At 36.7% G+C, this 27,961-nt stretch overlaps 1 protein-coding gene across 1 annotated transcript; it reads right to left on the reverse strand.

Moving 5' to 3' along the window:
* Positions 1-348: 348 nt before the first annotated feature.
* On the reverse strand, positions 349-27,961 carry LOC109021370 (protein EXPORTIN 1A-like). The gene is made up of 32 exons (XM_019003987.2): positions 27,607-27,961; positions 26,675-26,791; positions 19,109-19,201; positions 18,937-19,008; positions 18,552-18,659; positions 18,393-18,475; positions 17,875-18,013; positions 17,718-17,786; positions 17,543-17,620; positions 17,314-17,376; positions 17,184-17,228; positions 15,955-16,062; positions 15,767-15,874; positions 14,898-15,101; positions 14,328-14,387; positions 13,770-13,880; positions 9,819-9,916; positions 9,376-9,484; positions 6,741-6,806; positions 6,523-6,621; positions 6,350-6,430; positions 6,099-6,188; positions 4,499-4,584; positions 4,146-4,226; positions 3,877-4,059; positions 3,428-3,494; positions 2,719-2,829; positions 2,426-2,533; positions 2,216-2,353; positions 1,998-2,135; positions 1,817-1,921; positions 349-1,044 (listed from the first exon to the last, which is right to left on the reverse strand). Exons 1-32 carry the CDS (start codon positions 27,703-27,705, stop codon positions 922-924), a joined length of 3,240 nt encoding a protein of 1,079 aa, XP_018859532.1. The 5' UTR covers positions 27,706-27,961; the 3' UTR covers positions 349-921.

Consider the following 27,961-nt stretch of genomic DNA (forward strand, 5'->3'; position numbering starts at 1 on the left):
ATTGTATTTTGTAATTGGGTGTTTGCTAGGAGACCTCACCTCCTTTGTACTTCAATCCTTTTTATCAATAAAATATTTGATAAGAATAAAAATTGAGAGAACTTGGAGAAAGGCTATCAACTTGAAAGAAGAGGTCAAAGGAGTGAGTGATGGGGCAAGAGGTAAATGGGTATAGATAGGGCCATCTCGGCGTTCTTTGGTGCGACAAAATGACGATAGAGGATATATGAGAAATCCCAATGGATGCCGGAAAAAAACAAAAGGTGTCAATAAAATAGACAATACTATAGGAAATAAAAATTAAAAAAAAAATATATATATATATATATATATATAGCCAGCATAACGTAAACCCAAGAGATTACCCTGAATTAACTGCAACCAATACTTGAATTTCACTAAAACCTGTAGGGATTTAAAAAAAATCTAGGAAGAGTTGCCCTAAAGCAAAAATAAAAAAATATCACATTCTATGAACCAAAGGAATTTCTGCACAAGCCTCCACGGTTAGTATACGTTACGCCGAATCATCGATACTTGGTGATGAACCATTTAAATAGTCCGCATCTCATCCTGCAAACACAATATCAAGCTGGATCCAGCAAAACCCCTACACTGACTCAAACTCAAATTTCTCCCTACATTAGCAACTAGATCATCTACACCCAGCCAGGAGGAGACAAATTGGCAGTATCGCCAGCACCCAAACCTTTTCGCCCAAGCACCTCAGTAATTTATACCAGTTTCAATAAGAAAATCCTGGGGAACAGGAGGGACACAACAATGGGCAAAATTGCTTGCTGTTTTCCTGTCCACGGACCATGCATCTACAGAATCTGATATACGAAGGAATCAAGGTGCCCCATTGCAACTCAAGTTACAGAAGCGCACGAGGTTAGATCCCTCGCGCGATTAGCCATCTTATGTGTCCAACATCTCATCCTGTATCTCATTGGGGGCAATAAGCCCAGGAATAGAAAGCATCCGTTGTCGCTCTCTCTCTCTCTGAGCAGCGGCTTCCTCAGCATAAAGGTCTTTATTGTCCTGCAGAGGATTTTGAGCATTTACAAGTACCATACAACATTTATCACTACTTCAACAGAAAAAGAATCAAGAATAACAGAACAAACCGGTGCACGACAATGCAGTTCCTCAAGCTAGATGTTTTAACCATCCACTTGGAAAGCGATTCATATAGGAAATGGTTAAGTTATTTTTTTTATAAGCTAAGTTGGCAAAAATAAATATAAAATAACTATTAAAAACTAAACATACCTGTAACAACAAAAACTGACAAGGCAGTTGCTCATTACCAATATCACATAATCCATACAATTTTTTTATACAAGTAGTAATACATAATCCATACAACAGAGAAAAAAAATTGATTGTATATCACAGGGAATGCAACAACTCTAACAGCCACATCATGTGGTAAAGCAGCATCATCATGTGGAGCATATACACTATTTTTCTCACATATGAAAACTCTAATTTATATAAATATATAAACTATTTATATAAACTTACTTGTGAAAGAAGTTTGATTAAAAAATCAATTTCAATATATCAACTTAATTCTCAATCTTATTACCATTAAGAATTCCAAATAAGCACTAGCTCGAGTGAGCAAGACTTTCCAACAAATGAAACTCAACCACCACAAGAACAAATAAACATTCAAACGAAAACAATCCTAACCTTTAAAACAAGCAAAAATATATAACACGTAAAATAGAATATAAAAAATTATAGGTAAACAAAAAATTATTTTAATCAGGTATCTTATGCAACATCAACTGTCTCAGATGATTACCTGAGCAGAAAATTCTTTTGATTGCACAAGGAAGTCTCTTATGTGATCCTTAAATGAGGAGAGCTCATTTCTTGATTCAAATAGCCCATTTACAAATTGAGTGACCTGAAAATTTCCTTCAACTTAGCATGCAGCCAGGGGAAAGAGAGAGGAGAGTGATGAAGTTTCATTTCTCACATACCTCTGATGCAGTCATGTTAGGGAATGATGTGCTCAGTAGTTTTATGGTGTACTCACGAACAAACATTGTGTTATTCGGGTATTGGTAAGGAACCGTAGCAACATCCCACAAAGGCTCCGTCAATGCACCAGACTCCACCTGCAGAAAGAAAAAAGACAATGTCAATCAATATGAACTGTATGCTATTTGACTAGTGAAGGTACTATAAGATACATTACCAGGCAAAACAAGTGTTGAAGCACAAGTACATGCAACTTGAACCCAGGCTTATGAAAGGTGTCCGTCAAGACAGCAAATATTTCTTGCTCAATTGATAGAAAGTATGTTCGGTAGAATTGATTACAGAACTCAGAATTCTGTCGATATACCAAAAATACTGTTAGTGTCCTTGATGCTGACAAACCAACTAGTAAAATAATAAACTACACCTGAAAGTTTTTCAACATTTCCAATAAAAGGTTCAGCCCAGTTTCAGCTATATTCCTTTCTGTGTGCCGAAATGCCCATATAATGGAATCCATGACAAGCTTTAGTTGCTGCAAGGAAAAAAAAAAAAAAAAGACAAGGACCAACAATAAATTGGTAAGGCCTTTGGAATGACTAAAACATCATTGTGAAAACAAACACCAAACAAAATCCAGCAAAATAACATTGTATGATTGTATCTTAAAAATATATATGAAGCAACAGCTTCAACAGAGGGAGACTTTTTAACACAAACCTGACTTGATAAACGAATCAATGCAGGAAAACAATGTGTAGCAATTGCTCGAAGTAAAGAAAAAAACTTGAGACGATGCTCTGGGTAATCTTCAAAGTTTTTTGTAATCATCTGCAGGGCAGAGCAAACATACAAGGAGTGAGCTAAACATCAAGTGGTTTTTTGGAAACAATACTAATACATCTTCTCTCCCCTCATAACCCAGTGTGAATAGAACATGCAAAGCAACATCCTATGCCATGGGCACACTTTGATACCAACATTGCACAAACTCAAGAATAAATAAATAAATGAGATAGAGAAAATCAAATTAATGGATATAACAAGAGAGAACTTGAAATATTAAAAAAAAGTACAACTGTATAGGCTGCTTGAAAAGCAAATTGATGAATACAGTACTTTATAACATCGGCGTGATATTTTTTTTATGAGTAAAAGATTATATCAATAAGAATATGCATAGCCCAAGTACGAGGGAGTATACGAGAGGTAACACGATATTAGTGAACTTTAAAACAGTTGGACAGACATTCAATTTTCAAAAAACTCTAGAATGCTGTCCAACCTTAGTTCATACCAATTTGGGAAAGAAAATATTCTAAAAATTAGGTTCAACTAACATCATGGCCCATGGTAAAAATGTTGTCAGCACTGAACTGAGTTGAAAAAAGTAATTTAAAACTAGAAAATATATTAGTTAAATCCTCACCTCCAATGTGCACTGAAAAACTGCCTCGAATATGCGAGGTACATCATCTATCATTGCAGCTTTATACCTATATACAAAGGACATGAAAAATGAGACATCAAGAAAAGATGCTGTGCTGAATTCTATATCTTTTACTTGGAGAATTGGGGCATTGAGATAGAAAGGATGTTTGCTTTCTAGAAAGGATCAGAATAAAGTCAGATGATTCCAAGGGCTGATGGGATTACACTCTTATCTAAACGGTTGGAGGGGTGTTCATCAAGTGATATTTTTCCAGCTGAAGAAAAGAACATATATGGAATAATCTGTTGCGGGTCTAATAGAGTCATAGGTTGTCATTTTCAATTGCAAGACCTTTGATTCACCTCAACAAAATAAAAGAAAAATGTGGAAGGCCAACATAATGAGAAAAGATGCCATACTTCTTTTAACAAGGAAAGATACCATACTTATTTATTATTGTGGCAAAAAGTGACAGAACTTCTGATTCTCTAGCATCGGGCAAATTCCTAGCATAGTCACCAAGAACAGGATCCATCATTGGGGGCACAAATTGCTTTCCAATCTGTGGTTGATCTTCAGCCTTGTCCAAGAACGTTTCAATGAGCTTAAGAGTCTCCCTTTTAACTGACCTGATTCATAAATGAGATTAAAGCCTAGATTTATAAGATATTATATGGAAAAACAGATGGAGAATCCACAAACTAATTATGTTTACCGCAATAGTTTTACATAGGATGTTTTAGATGCAAAGGGCCCTCCTTCTGCAATGCTACTTGATATCAGCTCACTGTACATTCTGTTACAGAAAATCAAAGACCAAGGATAACATTTTTCTTATCAGTAAAACAAGGATTTTATGAAATAAATAGGCATAGCCCAAGTACGCCAGACATATACAAGAGTCACCCCTAAGCATGACTGTCCAGCAATACAAGAAAATCATGGCTATTCAAGCCATTGAAATCTATTACAATTGCAAAAACCATGGATAAAGCAAACCAATTCATAACAAAGGCAACAAAACCAACATCTATAAACAGTTATAAACATAAATATAGGTTACAATACCTGTACACGTTAAGCATGTCCAAAAAGATCAGAGAAATTTGAGATAAGAAATGCGTTCCAAGTGAAGTGGCAACGCTTGTATTTGTCTGAAAATTGCAACAATCACTTCTTCAAAGCACATTCAATCCTTGAACAGGCACAAAAATTAACAGAAATAATCTGACAGACAAGGGCCACAGGAGCAAATTCAAAACTCACTAAAAGGAATTGAAAATTCAATAGAGAAGTCTCATAACAGAAAAAATAACAAGGTAGTTGGTAACAAGTTTTAGGACTTAAAAAGGAAAAAAGGGAAAATTTTCATTTCTAGTTTGCAAGTTGATAATGTACTTAGTAGTAATACAACCCTTGTTAAAAAAAATAAAAAAGGGCCAAATATATTATTTTGTTCCTTCAAAATGTCTCACCTATCATGGAAAGCCAACATTTTCCTTAATTTATACAATGTGAAAATACAAACTATTAAAATCAAAAGCACAAGGGAAGGGAAGATGTCCACAGCCCCATCGCTTCCCTGCTTAACAAGCATTAACATCTATACCAACGTTGTCTAGGTGGGGCATCATTTGATACCCAAAATAATATACCCATTCCCATGCCACCTGATAGCCCCAGCCTAAAAAAGCAAGACTATGCCAAAACACCAAAACGTTATTTTTTTTTTCTTACATTCTATCAACATCCAAATAGCCCAAATTCAAACCAAACTTTGGAAAGGTGTTTATTTAAATAAGTAAACGCGAATTTTACTGACAAAACAATTTTGAAAGATGCTATAAAAAAGACAAACCCAACAAAATACACAAAAGAAACATACTGGATTCCAATAGAAACCTATACAAATTTTATACAATATAACTATGTACATAGGTACATTCACATGAGAGTGAAAAGAAGAAGTTAAAAAACAACCAAGAGCAATTTAGTATTTATTCTTGGGTTGAGATAGGGCGGGACCCTTCAGCCTGCCTTTGCCAAACACAAGATAGGCATAAACTCAAGCCTGTGCCTGCCCACCTGGTTAAGACTTCCCAACCTAAGCCAATTAGCATATGATGCAGGGCCTTCGTAAAATGGATGGAATTGCCGTTCTTAGATTTTACAACTGATGCACCACTAAGGGGATGTTTGGAAACAATTTACATCTCATCTCATCCCATCTCATCTTATTTTCTTTCCAAACATCATTCAAACACAAACACTTTCAAACTAATCATTACAACTTTCACAAATTTCTAAATAAAAAACAAGAAACAATATAACTTTTTCAAATCCCAAAACAAAAATTATATTAAAAAAATTATATTCTACCAATATTTTAACTTTATAATATTTTTTATTCAACATTTTCTCTCTCCTTTCTCAAAACCCAATAAATATTTAACTCAAACTATCTCACTACTATTCACAAACATTCACAAAATTCTCATCTCATTCTCTAAGCATCCCCTAAGACTCATAAAGCCATATGAGAATAACATCTATTAATGAATACATAATATGCAAACGAATGCTTCCAATGAGCATCAGATTCAAAATACCACATCAAGTACCACTCAGAGATCCAATGGAAGTTACAAGGTTGATTAAAAAACAATACCTGCAAAATATTAAGCACGGTCCGGATTACATCTTGATCCTTCAGGAAATCAACACTTTGGCGTGCCTGCCCTATAATCTCACCCCATTTCTACACCCACAAAAGGGGGCAAAATACCATGGCCCACAAGATCAAAAACAATAAAAAAAAAAAAAACTTGTGCAGAATGTGTATATATGCATGCTTCCAAGTGCATAAGAGAGCGAGCCAGGCATTTCTTCTGAAAAATCAAACTCCAATTCCAGGCATACCTGATTTGGTAGCTCCATCAACCTCTGAAGGTATTCTTCCCGTTTCTGGGGATCTGATTCTGCTTGTATCATGTGACCAACCTGGAAAAAAAAAAAAAAAAAAAATGGGGTGTTAAAACGTAGCACATCAAAATCTCTACAATACAGAATTGCTTGGGACATAAAATACGTACAGATTCATAAAATGTATGGATCTGGTGAGGCTCAAGATCAACAATTGTTGTTGCGAGGCCTGATAGAAGTTCGGATACAAACGGTTCGTTCTCTCCAACCTGAGAACAAGAGAAGCACATAATCAATGTGCAGCAAATTAACATAAATTACTCTTACCAGAAGTATATGAGATTCTTAATGCTAACCAAAATAAGGCAAATTTTAAAGCAACGTGTACCTGTACAATTACGAATTTACGCTTGCACTTCTGAATGATTTTTAAGAATGTGTCACAGGCCATATCCTGAAGTAGATTCAACACAAGGGTAAAAATAAAGCATGAGCATGCAAAAACAACACAAATAAAATAAATTAAAATTAGAGATTTGCACATGTTGAAAAGGAGAAAAAAAATCAGACACACCTTAGTTATGTCCAAGATAAAATTCATAACATAACATCAAAAGTGTACATACTTTTTTTTAGATATATCAGAAGCATAATTCTATACACTTTTTGACATAGCCCAGACAGTGTAGAAGAACTTGCAATTGATTTGAAATTTTTTTTACCGTTGAAAGCAGTTTCATTAGTGGTATATTGGAAAGGTTAGGGCTAACTCTATAATATGCATCAGAAACAGAGCAACACTAAATCAGTCCAGAGCTTTCCATCTACAAGCACCATTATGCAAAGGGTTAAAGAAGGGAGAAGATAGAAAAAGGAGCAGGAACCTTCTACATTCAGACTGGACATCTATGATGTCCAACGGACTTCTAAATAGACATTTAATGTCCGTTGTTTCTATAATGCCCTTATTCCTTATAATAACAACCTCTTTCTTTTTAAGAGAATATGGATTCTCTCCATGCTAAATATTGTATCTTTTTCTACTTCAAGCTAGAAGATTTTCTTGTACATATATCGTTGTACTCGGAATGCGCTTTTTTTACGTTTTTTTTAATAAAATTAGTATTCCTTATAAAAGAATTTAGACTAAACTTCTCCAATCATTTCTATGTTGTTGAATTAATAATTACAAATCAAGCATGAATACATGATTACTGATTACTCTTACACATCATGCTTCAAAGTGGAGTCCACCACTAGATCAGGATTGGCTGAGGGATGCAAATAAAACCGCTCATTAATCAACTATAAGTCAGATCAAGGAATAGTGCCCTCAAAAGGGACAAGAGGTAAGAGAACTCTACTTCTCTACTATTAGTGGAATTAAGTTTTTGACACATATTATACAAAAGACATTACATATGATGTCCAATATATACAGACACAATGGGGACAAGGATACAAATACACATACACAGTTATCTATGTTCTCTAAATACATGAGATCACAGGAAACCTTTAAGCTGGACTTCAACCTTTATCTCATATTTTGTTGAATAGACTAGATATTAAAAACATGACTACATTCTTATTTATCTCTTTACAAAAGTTGATTATGCAGAAAGACACCTTTCGAACAATGTGTACATCGCACACTTTCTTGACAGCCATTCCAGCCCCCCGAAAACTCAAAAAGAAAAATAAAGGAAAAATAGACCATAAAAAGCTTCTTTTTTTTTATAAAACATGTCAGCAGCATATCCTTAATGGCTTTTAAAGATTAAAAGGGAGCATGCATATGATACCACAACATAAATCTTTTCCACATAAGAAAAACTTGTAGTTAATATAAATCAATGCAATTATATCATTGTTTGAAAATGCAATCGTCTCATACTTACCAGAAAATAAAAAGTCTGATGTCTCATACATAAAAGAAAGAATGATAACTGATCCTACTGTTTCTACAAATTTTAGAGCTAAAAAGTTGTCTCACCTTTAATACAGAATGAAGGAAATTTAGAAAGTTATTTAGACATCAAACTTTTCATTAACACCAACAATTAGTACCAAAAAATCAATTTGTACTAGGGGTGAAAATATGTGACACAACCCGTAAGCTCAACACGAACACATCACAAAATTAGGGAGTCTGGGTCAAAACAAGTTGACCCATTAAGACACGATTAATAAACGGGTCAACCCGCTTAACCCGAAATCAACCCGCAATAACCCATTTGAATTTTATTTCAAAATTACAACTTTTTTTTATAAGTATCTCAAAATTACAAATTTACTATTGTTGAGTTGTAATGTTGATATTTCTCAATATGCTTATATTTTTCTTGTTGGGATTATAATTCTAGACCTATGCTTATATTTGTTATTGTAGGGTTTGTAATATTGGTTTTATTATAGGTTAAAATTTCGAAAACATTGATATTTTATGTTAGTAGGTAGTCTTATTTTTTTTTTTAAAAGATATTGTGACTACTAATAAATATAGATTTTAACTTTTATGTGAAATTATATTAATCAGGTCAAATAGGTTATGCGTGTTAGTTCAACTCATTTACATGAAACAGGTTAAACCGAGTCATTTTGTGTTGACCTATGTCTAATTAATTAGTAAACGGGTCAAAACAAGTAACACGACACAACCTGTTATTTGAATGGGTTGGATTAGAGTTTGAAAGTTTGATGCGATTAGCTTAATAGATTGCGTTCGGGTTGACCCATATAAACAAATGTCTATGACTTGACACGACACAAACATGGACCCGGAAACATGAATTGCCAGCCCTAATTTTTACAAGTCGTACACCATTTCCTTTTCTTGGTAACACGTCGTACACCATTAATCATAACATCCTAATATATGACTTCTGCACAGAACACTCTGAGGAACTAAGCAAGCACATAACTTTCTGAGAGAATTGAAACAACACACATTCTGTCATCTTATTGGGTGAAATTGAATCAAGATCTGCACACAAAAAAAAAATCATAAAAGCAACAATAACCTGAACTCCTGGATGAGTTTCATGCATGAACTCAAACAACTTGTTCACAACAGTTTTCAAGAATTTCCAATGCGCTCTCAAAAACCTAGGATACTGTCCAACAACATACCTGCCAACAAAGGTGACAATTACAAAATTGAAAAGTTGGTACATGTCAATACTAAGCAATATATGATATATTCCCCACAGTTGAGTTCTTTTATCATCACATTCCCTAAATTAGGTTGTCATGGCTCCCCCAATTTTCAATTAGGCATAACATGTTGATGAACTCATGAAATGTACCATTAAGCTAATGAAATACAAGAAATAAAGAAATTTGATTCTCTAGAATGTTCAACTAAAATGATGGAAGCATCAAAATGTGGAATGCCTGATTGGAAAATGCAGGGTAGGGACCAGTAGCAAATGCACTGAGAGCCGTTTACAGTGGGTACACATACATAATGTTACTTGCAATAACAGCTTTATTATCTTTCCCTTTTGTGATTTCACATAAATTCAGTAAATCACGAATCACCATCACCAAGAATCTGTTTTCCTGCCAAAGTGAAGGTAAGAAATGTCAACACATGTTTTTTTATCAGTATATAAAAAATTTATCGATGAGGAATGGGCATTAGCCCAAGTACACGGGACACATAAAAATGTGAACTCATATTATAGCACCAATCAAACAATTGTACAAGCAAAGGACCATATTCAGTGGATAGACTCATCTTCACATGGATAGAGTTTGCATTCAGAAAAAAATGGAGCCTGTATGCACGTTATTCTAGTACAGAAAAAAAAAAAAAAAAAAAAAAAGAGCAATGACAGAATAATGACCTTATTTACTATATTATGCCACACACAAAGTCAGATTACAAGGCTACATGCTCTTCTCATACCACACTCGATCAAATATCAAGTTCAACAGATGTTAGGAGATATCCCATCCATACAGTGTGATCCATATAAAAAATTTTCAAGGAAAAAATATGTTTGTGATTTTTTTTTAAAAGTTAATAAAGTTTATTGATCTTCATAACTAGGCATAGCCCGAGTACACAGGTGGTATACAAGTGAGAAATGCCTAATTACAGCCTACGAACGAAAAAAGACGCATACAAGTCACTAAAATTACCCCCATCTAATACGATAGTCTTAGCCCAAAGTAACACAGTTTGGAAAAATGAGTCTCTAATCCGGTAATCCCCTCCAATGAATGTTCTCTATTTTCAAAACATCTTCCATTCCTCGCATTCCATATACACCACATAAGACATAAGGGCACCATCTTCCAAACATCTGCTACTTGACGGTTTCCCCGTCTTTCGCTCCAACAAGCCAATAGGTTCACCACATTTTTGGCTGATGTCCAGCCTTAAGAAGACTTCAGCCCATAGAGCCTTCGCCACATCACAATGAAGAAGAAGATGGTCCATCGATTCGCTATTCCTTTTGCACATGAAGCACCAATCCATTATGAAGAAACCACGCTTCCTCAGCTTGTCTATGGTCAAAATTTTACCATGAGAGGCCAGCCAACCGAAGAAAGCAACTTTTAGAAGCACTTTGCTCTTCCAAATGTGCTTCCAAGGGAAGTTCTGAGGAGAGTGGGTAGACACAGCCTTATATAAAGAATGAACCAAAAATTTCTTGTTCCCAGGGTGTGTTCACAACAAGTTGTCCTCACGCCATGTTCCAAATTCAGTGCGTACAAGGTGCTGTAGAAATCAGAGATGTCTCCCACTTCCCAATCTTGAACTGCTCTGGTAAATGACACATTCCACTGCAGCAAGTCATTCGAAGAGTCCATGTAATCAGCAATAGAGGCTTCCTTATGCAATGCAATTCTGAAAAGAGAACGAAAAGTCTCCTTTAAGGCAGCATCACCACACCAAACATCAACCCAGAATCTAACTCTATTTCCATGCCCCGCGCCACAAATCTAAAATTACGAATGAAATCCTCTCAGCCCTTCCTAATAAATTTCCATACACCCACACCATATGATCCTCGCCCTTCATTAGAAATCCAGCCTCCCCAAGGACTTCCGAATTTGGCATCAACCATGGTACTCCATAAAGCCTCGCTTTCTAATCCCCAGGCCTCCACAAGGTAGGCGAGTGCAAATCTTGTCCCAATCCGCCCCACAAGAAAACACGGAAAATTCGGAAGTATCCTATTAGCCACACCAGCCGGGATAGAGAATAATGAAAGGAAGTACATAGGTAGGTTAGATAACATGCTCTTAATAAGAGTGATTCTTCCCCCTTTAGATAAATACATTCTTTTTCAACCCGCCAATCTATTCTCAATTTTTTCAATCTTGCCATCCCATATTGCTTTGGATTTATGAGGAGCCCCAAAAGAAGACCAAGAGGCAAAGAAGATACCTTACAACCAAAAATTTCAGCCAAGTCTCCAATATGATTTACCAAGCCAATTGGAACTAGTTCCCATTTGGACAAATTCACCTTAAGGCCGAAGAAGCTTCAAAACAAAGCAAGAGAGCTCTCAATGAACCGATTTGATTAGAATCCTGCTCGCAAAAAATTAAAGGGTGGTAGCTCAACTAGAGGGAAGCCTAGAGGGAGGGCATTGTGAAGACGGGAAATCAAGGGTTTGGGGTTGAGTGTTCGGGTAGAGTTTTAGTTCTACGAGAAACAATGGTTGGGGACCGGTCTGGTGTATTTTGGGTTGTTCTTTTCACGGGCTTTTTGGGTCATTAGGAGATTTTTTGGTCATTTTGGGCAATGTGTTTTCTTGTATACATCCAGTGTCCTTGGTTTCTCCTCTAATACATAATATTTTTTACTTATAAAAAAAAAAATTTTAAGTATCGTCAGCGAAAAGAAAATGAGATACATTGACGCTCCCAAAAGAAGTACCGCCCACTGAAAATCCAAATAAATAAGACCCATCCCCGGCTGCCTTTATCATTCTACTCAGTACATCTATGACTAAGACAGAGAGAAGAGGAGATAAAGGATCTCCTTGTCTCAATCCATGAGAGCTATTGAAAAAACCCTCAGCAGCGCCATTAACCAACACCGAGAATCTAGTGATTGTGAAGCAATACTTCATCCAATTGCCACCTCTTCCCAAAGCCAAATTTGCCAAGAACATAAACCAAGAAGTCCCAATTAACATGATCAAAAGCCTTTTCCATATCTAGTTTGCAAAGGATACCTGGCGTGTCGAATCTAATTCTACTGTCCAAACATTCGTTTGCTATTAGTACCAAATCCAAAATCTGTCTCCCCTTAACAAAAGCATTTTGAGGCTTCAAAATGATCTTGTCCAAGACCGTGCTCATAAGGTTGGCAAGAACCTTGGATATGATCTTATACACTCCACTCACAAGACTTATAGGTGAAAGTCTTTCACCTCCACCGACTGCCTTCTTCGGAATAAGGGCTATGAAAGTTGCATTAACGCTTTTCTCGAATTTCATGTGTGTGAAATTAGGCAAAAACCTTCATAACATCCTCCTTGAGAATGTCCCAACATACCTGAAAAAATGCCATGGAAAATCCATCTGGCCCCCGCGCTTTATCGTTGTCCATTCCTTTTAGCACTTTAAGCACCTCTACCTCTTCAAACATCATTTCTAACCAATCAGCACTTGATTGATCGATCGTATCAAATGTTTGTGATTTGAAAAGTTACCAGAAATTGATTGATGATATGCCCAATGCATAATAGATATGAGTACACATAATCCAATGGTGGAGATAACAAAAGACAATTTGCATAAAAAGGCAGTGGACAGGATTAGGAATATACACTGCTAGCCAAATGAACAATGTTAAGGATTAATCAACCCAAAACACTTTTGTTCCAAACAATAAAAACTTCGTCAATCCAAATATTTCTACATTTTCCACATCCTATTTATCCTTTTGAACTATATTTTAGGTTACTCAAATCTTACAAAAAGTTTTAGCAAACTTGAGCTACAATTATGAAACATCCACTTTAGGTCAACCTGGTAACATATTAATTTCTAACCGAAAATATGAATTGCATGAGTACATCAAATGTATTAATATATGCATACTGCATAAAAAAAATAAAAATAAAAATAAAAAAAAGAGGAAAAAAAAAGAAAGAAGAGTTTTAATATATGTATAGCCTAACACGTTCAAGGAGAGTGGCATACGACATACAACCATAAATATCTCGTTTTGAGTAACCTACTTACAAAGAAGGCATAACTACCCATGTTCTATACCACTTGAAATTTGATTCGCAAGTAAAAATTTTATTAGTCAAACCTGTCACACAGACTTGGATAACTAGGAAGCAGAGGAGCAAGTAAAAATTCATTTCTGACATGCATCTCAGAAATAATAAAAAATGCAAGGCTAATCTTTTATTTTCAAGGAAGACAACATAAAACATACCTGTTCTTCCATCATGGAGCCAGATATAGATCCTATTGCCCAGCATAACGTGTTCAAGTTGTTCCATGTCCAATCCTCTCCACTCAGTTGTTTACTTAATTTTTTCAACATCTTCCAACAGAAAAAACAGAGAAGCATGATCGTTAGAATATCGTATAGGAAGGGGATTCGCAGTCAAATCAAATGTACCCCATTTTGTAGGGGCACAACTAAACCAGTGGACAAAAGCATATTTTTCCATATTTTGTGCAATATGGAAAGGACTAATCCTGAGGGGTGGGGGTGAACAAGCTATCTGGTTTTAAAAGAGATAAAAAAAATGCTTTAACACACTTCTCTTCCGTATTTTTGTTAAAATTCAGAGATTCAATTTCTGGGAAGTAAATTTTATTTTTTCAATTACCGATGGCAAAAAAAATATATATATAACCACAGCTATTTGTGCGCATAGCTTTATGCCGTTAGTGAAACCATGGTATAGATATGTCTGAGGGAACAGCATCACAATATCTGTTAGACGAAAACATGGAATGTACAACTGCTATCATAATCCTTTACCTGTTTTTCAGTGTCCTCATGGTCAAGATGTGACAAATAGATAAGTGTCTCCCTCATGATCTGCAACAGTGAACTTTCATTTATTATAGATCCTGATAAAACAGACGTAGATTTATACAGAAATTCTCTATGGTGAACACATTTAGGATCAAGAAGCCAACCAATAAGAAATGGGCATATTTAATTAAGAGTTAACATTCCAAGAAGTCAATGCACTTGTGGTTAACGAATATCAACAGATTTGTGGCATGTAAGTAGAAACTATACTCCATATCATGCTAAATGCACCTAACTCCTCACATAAAACAAATATTTCATTACATAAAATTCGTGTGTGAGGCCATCTTTCTTAACAGTCTAGAGCATATTATTCATCCGAAAGGCATTAACAAAATGCATGTTCTTTCTTTTCTTTTATTTTTATCTTTATTTTTTTAAAGCGGATGAGAAAGGAGAGGGCTGGCAGATTGAAAGTTGTGAAGCATGGAATTCCAAAAGAAGAAAATATGCACCCCTATGGCTTCAAAATTACAGACAATATTCAGGTATCATCAAAACCAGGTTTGTTACCTTATATTGAACAAGAACATCATTGTCTTTCATGGTTTCACGAACAATATTCCCATTTTCATCTTCAACTATGAGAACCTCTTCAGGCTTAGCCATTCGACAGATCATGAGCATTCTCAACTTAGACATTGGGCCAGCATATAGTTGCCGCCTTTGCAGAAGTTGCGGACCAAGGCCATCAACTATTCCAGGGAGCAATGGCATCTTTGCAATTTATCATAAAAATAAATAAATAACATAAGAATCAAGTTGATAGATATTAAAAAGGAAAGAATTCATATATCCATGTGCTAAAACTTCCTCTCATTGGACAAGTATTTGAAGGGTCAAGGCTACGCATAGAGTGAGTTTTTGTTTGGACAGCTGCCCTAGGGAAGATTCTCACTTTAAAAGTTATTTTTATTATAAAATAGATCAACATATCACATAAAGTCACATCAGTTTGTAAGTTTACTTTTATGAAATATCTTTGTAATTGTAGCAATTCTCTTAAATTTTTTGTAATTAGTCGATAACTTGATTCTCATGTAGCATAATACTCTAATCAATTGAGTTAATAGGCTAAATACATTACCATCTTGTTTTCTAAACCTTTTTAATGTATTTTATGGAGTTCTTCAATCAGGCATGCGCTTGCACTTTGTGCTTGCGCCTAGGCTTTAGGCGGTATTTGTGCTTGTGTGCCCAGCACTTTCACCAACTCTGACTACCATCATTGTGAAGTTTTGTGGAAACTAGTGCAAGAAGTTTGTGGGAGAGTTGGTGAACAAAGAAATATTTAAAAATCAAACTTCAACTCTTCCAAATTTTGATGCAGAACCTCTCATGCCAAAGGGATAAACAATTCATCTTAACATATCCACAAATACCTGCAGTCCCATCATATTTGCAGCTGCAACTGCAGGATTATCAAGATTATGGTGTGCCTCAGCCTCAAACAGTTCTAAAACCAAGGAATTCCAATAGTCCAAGCAAACCTGTTCAATTCATACAACGAAGTAGGAGAGTTTTAAGTATGGAAATTTAGTGTAAATGTGGGTGAGAGAGATATATATACCTTAAAAACCTCTGTGTCATCCACATATGAGATGCTAATAAGATATTCAAGACCCATTAGCAAGGCAGCTATATTCTCTTGAGTGGTTTCCAGCACCCGGATATGAAACTACATAAAAAGGAGGTTGTGAGAAAGATGGTTATGAAAGGCTCCAGGCACAATTGGTGGGCAAGAGAACTAAACATATGGTGCAAAAAGAATAGGCACATCCTATGTGACCTGCCAATCTATTCCATCCAATCTAACTAGGAAAGTTTCAGCAATACAATCATTAGAATAGAGCAATGATTCAATCATATAAACTAATAAACACTAGTATTTATTTATTTTTAGATAGTTAACACTAGCATTTATATACATACAAGGACACAAATAGACATACAACTGTACACAACACATATGTTCACATGCGCATGTTTAGATTAACTAGCATACTTCCAAGCAAAGAACTTTTTACTTTTTATGGTACGTTTGGTTATCAAACTTATCTCAACTCATCTCAACTCATCATTACAATTTTTTCAAATTTCAACACAAAATATAATAAATAATTTAACTTTTTCAAATCTCAAAATAATAATAATATTAAAACATAATATTCTAACAATATTTTATCATCTCAACTCAACTCAGTTCAACATCCAAATACAGCCTTAGTGACTAGGTGTTCAGTTGAATCTAATTATATGAGAAACTATATGATACCTTTTTTTATAAACAACAAATGTGAGCGCACGAGCCTTAATAGATATGCAAAAAAGCGATTGTGCATGGCCCAGTATCTCTTGTTAGGAACTATATGATTCCATTTTTATAAACAACAAAAGTGAGCACACAAGCCTCAACAGATTCATGAGAAACTATATGATTCCCTTTTTTATAAACAACAAATGTAAGCGTGTGAGCCTTAATAGGTATGCATAAAAGCGGTTGTGCATGGCCCAGTGCCTCTTGTTAGGAACTATATGATTCCTTTTTATAAACAACAAATGTGAGCGTGCAAGACTTAATTGATATACATAAAAGTGGTTGTGCATTGCCCAATGCCTATCCAAATTTTAAGGAGAAAACAAGGAATTAATGCCACTCTTACATGATTGACACATCCCTACCATGAGGGAACTGCCAAGGCACAACACAAAACAATGCCCATATTACCATTGGTTTTTTGTATATATGGTTAAATTTTTCGTATAACATCCTTCCATGCGATGGGCAAAAACATTTACCTTGTAGAATGAGGTAAAAAACAGTGCCAAGTTCTGAATAAATGCCTGAAATAACAACAAAAATACAAACTTAGTTACAAGCACAGATAACATTAGGCTTTGTGCCCTAATCAACATTAAAAACACTTACCTGCTCCTCACTAGATCCATGTGCATAAGCTTCTGGGATGTTTGTTGTACGGGGAAGGATGGCCTGTATAATATCCAAAAAATCCCAATAAATAAAAATTAATCAAAGGTAATAAAAACTGAAAATGATATAATTATCAGGAATAGTCTTAAGAATGTATCCACAAGACCCAGACATCAGAAATTCAGTTGCAGATCAAAATTGTAGTAATGGTTATGTTCAGACAGACCTGTAACTGCACCATAAATATACTATTCATCTTAACATACTGCACATTGTAGAAGTCCCCAAAATTAAGGGCTGCGACCTGCAAAACAAAAACATAAAAGCAGAAAAGAAAAAAATTCATCACTCAACAATCAAAGATTAAAAACTAATCTTGATACAATGGAAGAATGATGTACCTCTGTTAAACATTGAAGGGTAAGATTCCGATATGATGGCACTGGAAAAAGTTTTAGGAGTGTCTCAAGCTAAGACACAAACAGAATATGGAATGTAAGTACAAATGTAATTTCTCAAATAGGGAAAACATCCACAACACAAGAAGAATGTGCATACCAATGGGGACTCAAAAATATAACCCAAGGGAATCCATGAAAGGAAAGCATGCAATGTGGATAATGTAGTGCGTATAAGCTCAGCTCTCTGAGATGCTGATAGTACATATAAGCATAACTCATGAATAAGTTGAAATTCACTGTAAACAACCAGAACATATTTGTCAGAAAGAGACTTTCTCCGTCATTTGCAAGTATAAAGGTAATATATAAATGATAGAAAAGGTAGTCATGGAAAAATCTAAAAGAAGCACATGCCAAAAATATAGAAGAATGGACTTAGTGGATCCACATAAAAGACACTTTCATACGATTAAAAAAAATGTTTTGTTAATTTCTACCAAATGAAGATGACACTTATAAAAGTGTGGTCCTAACTAGGCTTACTTGTATGCTTCCTGTGTAGTGGGTTATGCCTATTTCAATATTAATAAAATATCTTCTTACTTATAAAAAAAAAACAAGAAAGTGTCATGTGAATCATTATCCCTACTGATTCAAACTCCATCCAGCAATTACCTGTTCAACGACTGTTTAAGATCTTTGATCTTCTGTTGAGTCATCTCTCCCCTTGAGAAATCAAAAACCTCTTCACTTAGAAGCTGAAAACCAACAAATTATGTCACCTACATATTCCACACCCAAATTAAATGAATAGGCATATAGCAATAGACTTACTTTCAATATAGTCATGCAATTCTCACAAATTGTTTCACTAGTTTTAGCTGCTGCAACAAGATCAGGAATAAAGCTTCGCCATTTGACAGGCCATTCATGCTTCAATATCTGTATATTGAATACACCTTATTACAATAACATGAACTAAAGCCAATACTTCTTTTAAAGAAGGTCAAAACATCTACAACTCAATCAGATTCAGCTAAAAATTACAAAACATGTCCGATCCAACAAAAGCCAGAAAGAAAAATAATAATAGTAATAAGCATCCCTCTACTTGTCATAGTACGTACCCCTTGCACACTATGAGAAATTAGGTAACATCAAAGACAACATTAATCAACTCCTCCAAACAGTATGTTGGGGGAGATTAAACAAAGCATACCTGAACCAATATAACATTGAGCTTGTTGACATACAGCCTTTCCATTCGAAAAGAAGCCTCATTACTTGAGAGCTAAGCGAGAAAAGGGGGTAAGAGGAAGCATTAGATCACAATAAAAATTATGTATAACATCAACTAAAATACACCTAAAAAATCACTACACAAATTATACCTGCACAATAACTTCAGATATGTAGTTTTTCATTCCATCTCGCTGTTCAACAGGCAATGCATTCCACCGATACTTTATAACACCTTCTAAAACCTATAATTGAAGCCCAAAGATAAATATGCCGATCAGCAGTCAAAACTATGGTTTAAAAATTTAAGGACAAATTTCAGACCCCTTGTGCAGTTAAAACAACTTAGTTGTCGTAGCGATTTAGTTATTTTGAGGATGGTCCCCTAATGTTTAAGGATGCTTGGACCTTTGAAGAATGTGAAAGGAAAATGTTAGAATTGACAGTCACTACGTTCAATTCTCTTTATGATTAGATGGTAGAGTAGAATGGCTTTTATTCCTCTAGCTTTCTAGATTTTATGGAATAGTGTTCTTCCCCATCCCCCAATAGTAAGGTGTTTCTTATTGTATGCTTCCTACATACTTAGCTTGTGCCCCTTTGCTCCATGAATAGAATTACCTTCCTTATCAAAAAAACATTTTTTTTTATCAGTAAAAGATAGATATTATATATATGAATGAAATAGGCATAGTCCATGTACACAAGAAGTATACATAAGAACTCCTAAATACATTCTAAAAACGATAAATTAAAGACAAGAAATCCTGAACATTGTCCCCATGCAATATAATAGTGGAAAATCAACACATTAGAGTGTGGAGAAAAAAAATTTTCAACTCAGTCATTGTGCGTTCCTTATCTTCAAAGCAACGCACATTCATTTCCATCCAAATACACCACATAATGCACAATGAAATCATCTTCCACATTGCTACCACTTGATGACAGCCTTGCAACTTTGTCCAACAACCCAACAAATCCACCACCCTCATAGGCATAACCCAAGCAACATCAACCCTTTGAAAGATCCTATCCCATAACACCCTTGTTACCTCACAGTGTAGTAAGAGATGGTCCACAAATTCTCTATTTTTTTACACAAGTAGCACCAATCCAACACTACACATCTTCTCTTCCTCAGGTTATCCGTGGTCAATATCTTCTCAAGAGTAGCATTCCAAACAAAAAAAACTACTTTAGAAGGCACACGAGACCTCCATATATTCTTCCAGGGAAATGGAATATTGTCAAGATGCTATAATACGCCTTAACTATACATATCTTGCGATTATTAGACCTCTACTTCAAACTATCTCGATGTGCCATAAGAGTCTCCGTGGAACATAGTAAGCTGAAAAAGTCTGAAACAATAAATAATTCTCAATCATAGAAATCCCTATTAAAAAGAATATTCCACTGGTGCGCACCATGAGAAAATAACTGCACGTCCGCCACTGAAGCCTCCCTATTACCTGCAATAAGGTATAAAGCCGAAAAAGACCTTTCCAATCCTTGGTCTCCACACCACACATCCCGCCAAAATCTTATTCGATTGCCCTCACCAACTACAAAGCGAATTTGATTTACAAAGCATGGTCACCCCTTATATACTTCCATAAACGAACACCATACCCCCATCTCACTTCATTAGAGCACCAACCAACCTAGGCGACACCATATCTAGCATCAATAATATCCTTCCACAATGATCCCCTCTCCAAATGATATCTCAAAAGCCATTTTCCTAATAAAGTTTTATTAAAAGTTCTCAAGTTACACACTTCCAACCCCCTCATTCACGACTGAGGCACATACAATCTTTCATCTAAGCAGATGAAATTTCTTCTCCTCCCCCATGCCTCTCCATAACAACGCCCTAAAGAGTTTCTCCATTCTGTTCACCACCCCTACAGGCATAGAAAACAAAGATAAAAAATAAGTGGGAAGGTTAGTGAGAGTACGCTTAATAAGAGTGAGGCCCCCCTTTTGATAAATACACATGTTTCCGGCCAGCCAACATTTTTTCTATCTTCTCCACCACCCCATCCCATATAGCTCTATTCTTAAAAGTTACTTCCAGCGGAAACCCCAGATATTTCCTTAAGAAAGAAGACACCTTACAACCCAGGAGGCTAGCTAAACGAAGGATATTAGAGACCGCGCCCACAGGAACCATCTCAGACTTGCCCATATTCACCTTTAGCCCTAACCCTACTTCAAAGCAAAGTAACAGTGCTAGTAGAGTTTGGATCTGGCTACCATTCGCTTCACAAAAAACTAACGTATCATCTGCAAAAAGGTGTGAGATGATAATAGGGCCACCAGAACCATTGCCCACCTGAAAGTCAGATAAGAAACCTCCCCCAACAGTAGTCTGCACCATCCTACTTCAAGCCTCCATAACTATAACAAAAAAAAGAGGAGATAGAGGATCTCCCTGCCGCAAACAACGCGAACTATCAAAAAAACCAACGGGTGTGCCGTTAACAAAAACTGAGGACCGGGCTGTTGAAATACAATGACGCATCAATGAAATCCACCTATCCCCAAAATCACATCTCTCAAGCAAATATAAGAGAAATTCCCAGATCACATGATCATATGCCTTCTTCATGTCAAGCTTGCACAAAACACCTAAACCTCCCTCCCGTAATCTGTGGTCCAAGCACTCATTTGCAATTAGTACTGAATCAAGAATTTGTCTCCCACGAATAAATGCATTCTGAGATTTTGAAAGAAAATGTTCCAACTCCAGACTAAGCCGGTTAGCAAGAAACCTTCGAGATAATTTTATATATGCTACTAACCAGACTTACAGGCCGAAAGTTTTCAATAGTCAAAACCCCGTCTTTCTTAGGAATGAGAGCAATAAAGGTCGCATTAAGGGATTTTCTAAACTTTTGAAAAGAGTGAAATTCACTGAAAACCTGTATAACATCACCTTTCACAATGTCCCAACAAGTTTGAAAGGAACCCATTGAAAAACCATCCAACCCCGATGCTTTATCCTTAGTCATGCCAGATATGACCTTGTAAATCTCTTCTTCAACGAAAGGTCTCTCCAAAAAACTCACACTCTGCAAGTCAATTGCCTCAAAATGCAAGGCATCAAGCTTTGGCTTCCAAGGAACCGATTTTGTGAGAAGGTTCTCATAGTAATGTACTATATGGTTTTCTAGCTCGGGAGGAGAAGAAAGCACATGAAAACCTAATTGAAGTGACTCAATAGCATTGTTACGCCAATGTGAATTAGCCACTTTGTGAAAAAACTTCGTAGACCTATCACCTTCTTTCAATCAAAGAGCCCTAGATTTTTTACGCCATTAAGTCCCCTCTAACAACAAAACTCTCTCCAAGTTTGCCATAACCATGCCCTTCCTCAATAACACCTCCTCCGAATTATTTCTCAATAACTCTTTATCCTCTAGCTCTTATAGTTCCTCCAACAGTGAAGACTTTTGATTGTCAATGTGACCAAAAACCTTCAAATTCCACTTCTTCAAGTCTTGTTTCAGTGCATTCAACTTGCTTGCAAGAATGTAACTTGGAATACCAATAAACTGATATGAAGACCACCGAGCACGTACCATCTCTACAAACCCATCCATTGTTAGCCACATGTTTTCAAACTTAAAATACCGGCACCCCCTGTGAATATCGCCACAATACAAAAGGATAGGAAAATAATCTGAACTGACTCGAGCTAGTCATTTCTGACTTACTTCCAGATATTGAGCTTCCCACGAAGGAGATACAAGGAATCTATCTAATCTCAACCAAACCCGCCCATTTGACTAAGTGTACTCTCCCCCTACTAGGGAGAGATCCATGAGGTCCAGATCAAAGATGAACTCGCAGAATTCTTCCATGGCCATAGAATTTCAACAGTGCCCTAATTGCTCACTAAGATATCAAATATCAAATAGTGTTAAAATCACCCCCATATACCACGGCACATCCCATAACGAGAATAAGCCCGCCAACTCCTCTCACAACCTTCTCTTGTCCCTACCCACGTTAGGACCATAGGAGCCTACAAATACCCATTCCCATCCATCAACCACATTTTTTAATCAAGTTGCAATCGAGAAATCTCCAATACACTCCTCAATCGACTTAACCACTCTTTTATCCCACATAAGTAACACTCCACCTGAGGCTTCCAAAGAGGCCAAATAAGTCCAACCCACATACGAGCACCCCCATAAACTTCACACAATTTTCCTATCAATGAGTTCTTGAAAACACACCACATCACCCTTCCACATCCGCAATAATGATTTGATACGAAGGTGTTTATTGCGATCATTGAGCCTAGTACATTCCATGATAAAATCTTATGCTTCATAAGAAACTATATTGCCCCTCCCTTTCGATCTGTCTCTTCCGTCACTCCCTTCTTTCACATCATAATTAATGGAACAAGTTAGCCTTTTAAGTTCCCTATCCCGCTTTGTGGCTGACTTCGAATGGCTAGCCTCAAGTGCTACAAGGATAGCCTTAAATTGTTCTTCATAACCTCCAAACGAAACCCCAATGACAACTTGAATCACCTCTACCTTCTTGAAAACCCAATTCGACGAACAACTCCCATAATTAGAGCTGGAGGAAGTGTACACAAAGGAGTTAGAATGGCCCCCTCACCAGTATTGGCAGGAACAAATAAAACCAATTCCGATACACACACTGAATCTGATTCCCCACTGGCAGGAGCAAAAAATTTCAGTTCCTCGACCCCATCCCTAAACTTATTCCCCTCAACAGAACTCATCTCCAGTGATATATAGCCTATTAGAGACCCTAGTAATGAAGGGCCATGCTCCGACAAAACTGACTGCATAGGAATCACCTCTGGGCCTCCGTCCACCACGCACGACTACATCTGTGCATTTTCCAAAGACAGCCCACGAGGCAGCAATGGGAAATCAACCAAATACCCATCCTCTGCCGAAGCTAACTGCACAGGACCAACATCTAGACCTTCGACCACCACGCACGGCTGAGTCTGAGCACTCTCCAACAAAAACCCATCTGACGACGACGGGAAGTCAACCCTCATGGTCTCAACCACTACCAGCTCCTCTACCATCTCGCCGTCCTCCAAATCCTCCCGTCGAAATGACTCTACCGGCTCACCGTGGTGGTCGACCATGACCGGCGATTCTTTATGTGCCGGTGTGGAAACCGGCGAGGCACTTATCGATGCCACCGGAGAAAGACTCGGCCCATGTGCAGAAATATCTGGCATCGCCCGTTGCTAAGCCCTCCACCCTTTCTTTAGGCCTACAGTCTGGCCCAACCCAATATCCATCACCATCCCAAACAACTCCACATTACCCCTTCCTGCGCCCATCTCCCTCTGGCCCAAATCACAGCCCAAGCCCCTTCAATATAGCCCAAATCACAGCCCAAGCCCATCTTCAGCACCTTCTTTCCCTTGACGCAACATTTCAGCCAATATATTTCATCTAAAAGAGTCCAAATTTTTCCTCCATATCACCCAACACCCTTAGAATATTTTCCTCATTTGACCCCAACAATACGTTGTCATCTCCCCCACGACTCTGCACAATCTCTGAAATGGCCACGCCTGGCACCACAGCACTCGCGGCTATACCTTCTCCAAAGTTCCTCCACCCCTCCCCCCTTCCTTCCTTCCTTCCTTCCGGCACCACTAACAGGCCTCTCTTCTTATCACGCCCAAACTCCGAGAGGAAGATAAATCTACCATTATTATTACAACCCCTCTGCACCATTAACACAATATTTCCTTTTCTACGAGTTCTCAGGGACTTTGAAGAGCCCAATGATGCTACACATTCCCTCAGCATAGAACCCAACCACCCCAGGGCTTCAAGATCCAAGAAAATACATTTCACCACACGACGACTACTCTCTGTGATTCTCTACCACCTTTCATTCTCCTTTTTTAACTCAAATAGCTTCTGATCAATAACAACCTCTCCGCACAGCCCCATCAAAGCCAACCAAGACGGTAACCCAAACTGGACTAATACACTAATCTCCACAAGGAGATGTTGCCATTAACGCACCACTACCAACGGCAAGAAAAAACCAACGAAACAAGAAATGTATGGAGAGAAAATATTTTAGGAGAGAGAAAAAAATTTACATTCAAACCTTCAACAAAAGCACAAGACTGATAGAGATATTAGATGTTTATCCTTAAAAAGCATGCAAGTTTCAAAGAATACACTAATTAATAAAGGCAACAGATATACACATTCAAAAAAACATTTAAGATGCTTTTGAAGGTTCAAGCACAAGGTCTATGGAATATTTTCAATATTTTTGGATACATGCAAGACTATAAACCACTTCATTTTAGCTACATACATAGACTTTGAAGTTCAAATAAGTTTCTTTCTAATGCTTTCATGTCAGCAAAATTTGCAAGCAAAGTTATTTGCAACGAATCCAGGCGCTGCTTTTTTTTATCAATAAAAAAAAAATTATTGAGCATAAAATAGACAAAGGCTCGAGTATATGGGAGTTTTTTGGACATGTAAATAACTCATGCGGGAAAGACCCTATTTTGATTGAAACATATAAAATATCACCTCCTTTCTTCCATCAAATTATAAGTAGGCAAGGGAAATAGAATTGATTGAGTATACAAAAGAATGTATCAAGTATCTTGGCCCTCTCAATTGAGTCAACTGGATCCAATTCAACAAAATAGAAACTATCATCAATCAATTAATTGCTCAATATGAAGGATCTAATTATTTACAATCCAGAATCAAAGACTTAAAAGAATGTGTCTTTCATGGTTAAATGCTTGCCTCAATAAGAGATCATGTAAACAAAAAAGAACTTTGTTGCTGAGCATCTAGGGCTCAATAAACACTCCAGACAATTTTCTCGAAGCTAACCTTACATTCAAGCTTTCCCTTGGCACAAATCTAAAACTTTTCCATGTTCAGAAAGCAAAACACAAAGGTGTTAATTCATTATGACTAAAGTTCATTCAAAGATATTGCATCAGTTTTGGGCACAGAGGCAACAAGGGATGCTAAACCAGCCACCCAAACTTGCAGGTCAGGGGCTGGCCGACAGTAGGTTTGAATCTCGTCACCTTTCTTAAGGATTGTGGATTCAAAATGTTATCATTTCCAAATATTTTACATTAAGATTTTTTGGCTTTGCATTCAGATTAAGAGAACTCAAACCATCTGTAACTACCATTTATCTATACTGATATAGCTCCACAAATCCAAACAAAGTTTACATCTGAACACCATCTTTTTCTTTTTCTTTTTTTATTGGCAATCCAACCACCATCTTTTTTAGATACTGTGAGGCTAAATTTAACGTGGCAACTCAATTCATCTACCTTAACAAGGTTTTCAGAAGTCTATACTAGCATTTACAGAAGAGGCACTCATGGCTAAACAATCAAAGCCCAGACTCATCGTGAAAATTTTGGTATTGACCTCAAACAGACTGTTCCCCCTGAGTCACATATATTATAGAATCGTGATTAATGGTTCCCAAAAGACTATTCGTGCTATTAATATTAATTTCCTCTTAAAATATGCCTTAATAATCAAGAAGAAAGAAAAAAAGAAAAATTTGCACAACCGGATTTACCATTTACCTAAATTAAATTAAACATGTATCAAAAGATAGAGAGAGAACTTTGTAAAAATCAATGCGCTAGCATGAGTTGTTATACACAAAAGCCTACCAACCTGCAAGGCAAAGAACTTGGTGTTGAGGTGCTTTGTGTTCTGTAGGACGTGCATAACTTGAAGCCACATATCTGGATTATTTTGTAAGTCCCGCAAAATTTGGTCCGCTGCTGTCCTCTGCATCACCGACAGACAGTGAATCCAGATTAAAGAGAAGTGCGCGAACAGAATTAACAGTGCGGATATATATATATGTATATATACATTTTTTTTATAAGTAACATAAATTTTATTGAAACAAGTAAATAGGCATAGGCCAAGTAGACAGGAAGTATACAACAGAGAAAACCTAGTTACAAGTTAGGAGCAAACAGTGCGGATATATGTAATGATGGTCTACAAGAATTGCAGAGGAAGAAAATGAGAGCCTCAGAAACGAGCCGACGATGTTAAATTTATGGTGGAAAACAATTCCACAAAAATAAAGACGCCCATCGGTTCTTGAATTGCAGTAGTTCCCACGAAAAATAACTTATTTTAATTAGAAAACCGACATAAGGTTTAAGAAGGCAAACTGTACAACCCCAACGAAATTTCTCTATTTGTAGAAATCGAACAATAAAGCTCAGATTGCAATGCCTCAAAGCAACCTAAAACACCGACTTGTTACACGAGGAAACACACTCAAACTACACCACAGGTATAACAAAATCCCCACGACCAATTGAAGAAGAGTTCATGAGTAATAAACCCAGAAAAACTGAAGAGTTCATACGCACTGAACCCTAAAATGAAGAGTTATAATTTCCCTCATTTTCCAGCATTCATTGGGGGGAGAGAGACTGCATAAAGACAAGTATTCGCATAGCTTCTTTGAAGCAAACTCGAAGATATTCGTTAACGTGCCTTCGAATATTGAGCTTTCAATTTTCCTGCAGTTTCTGGGGAAGCAAACAGAAAAGAGAGCGATAAGGGAGGAAGAAATCTCTCACCTCTTCCTTAGATCCGGTGCCATAGAAGGCCGCGACGGTAGCATCGAGCAAGGCCACGTCGATCGGCTGGCTCAAGTCCCTAAGCTTCTCGGCCGCCATCGCCCCCCAAGAATATACACTCACTGATAAACCCTAGTGACCGTACGCACCCAAAACGGAAACTAAAACCCGAAGCGAAAACCCTAGGAGAGATGAAGATTCTTGAAAGGTGGAGAGAGATTAGACGAATTAGTTTGGACAGAGAGAGGCAGAGGATTTTATAGAGAGAGAGAGAGAGAGGATAGCTTGAGAATGAAGCAGAGAATTGTTTAGAAGAGGGAGGCGAACGACAATTGGAGATTGGGTTTTTTAAAAA

This window comes from Juglans regia, chromosome 13, assembly GCF_001411555.2.
Source record: "Juglans regia cultivar Chandler chromosome 13, Walnut 2.0, whole genome shotgun sequence".
Classification (NCBI taxonomy): Eukaryota; Viridiplantae; Streptophyta; class Magnoliopsida; order Fagales; family Juglandaceae; genus Juglans; species Juglans regia.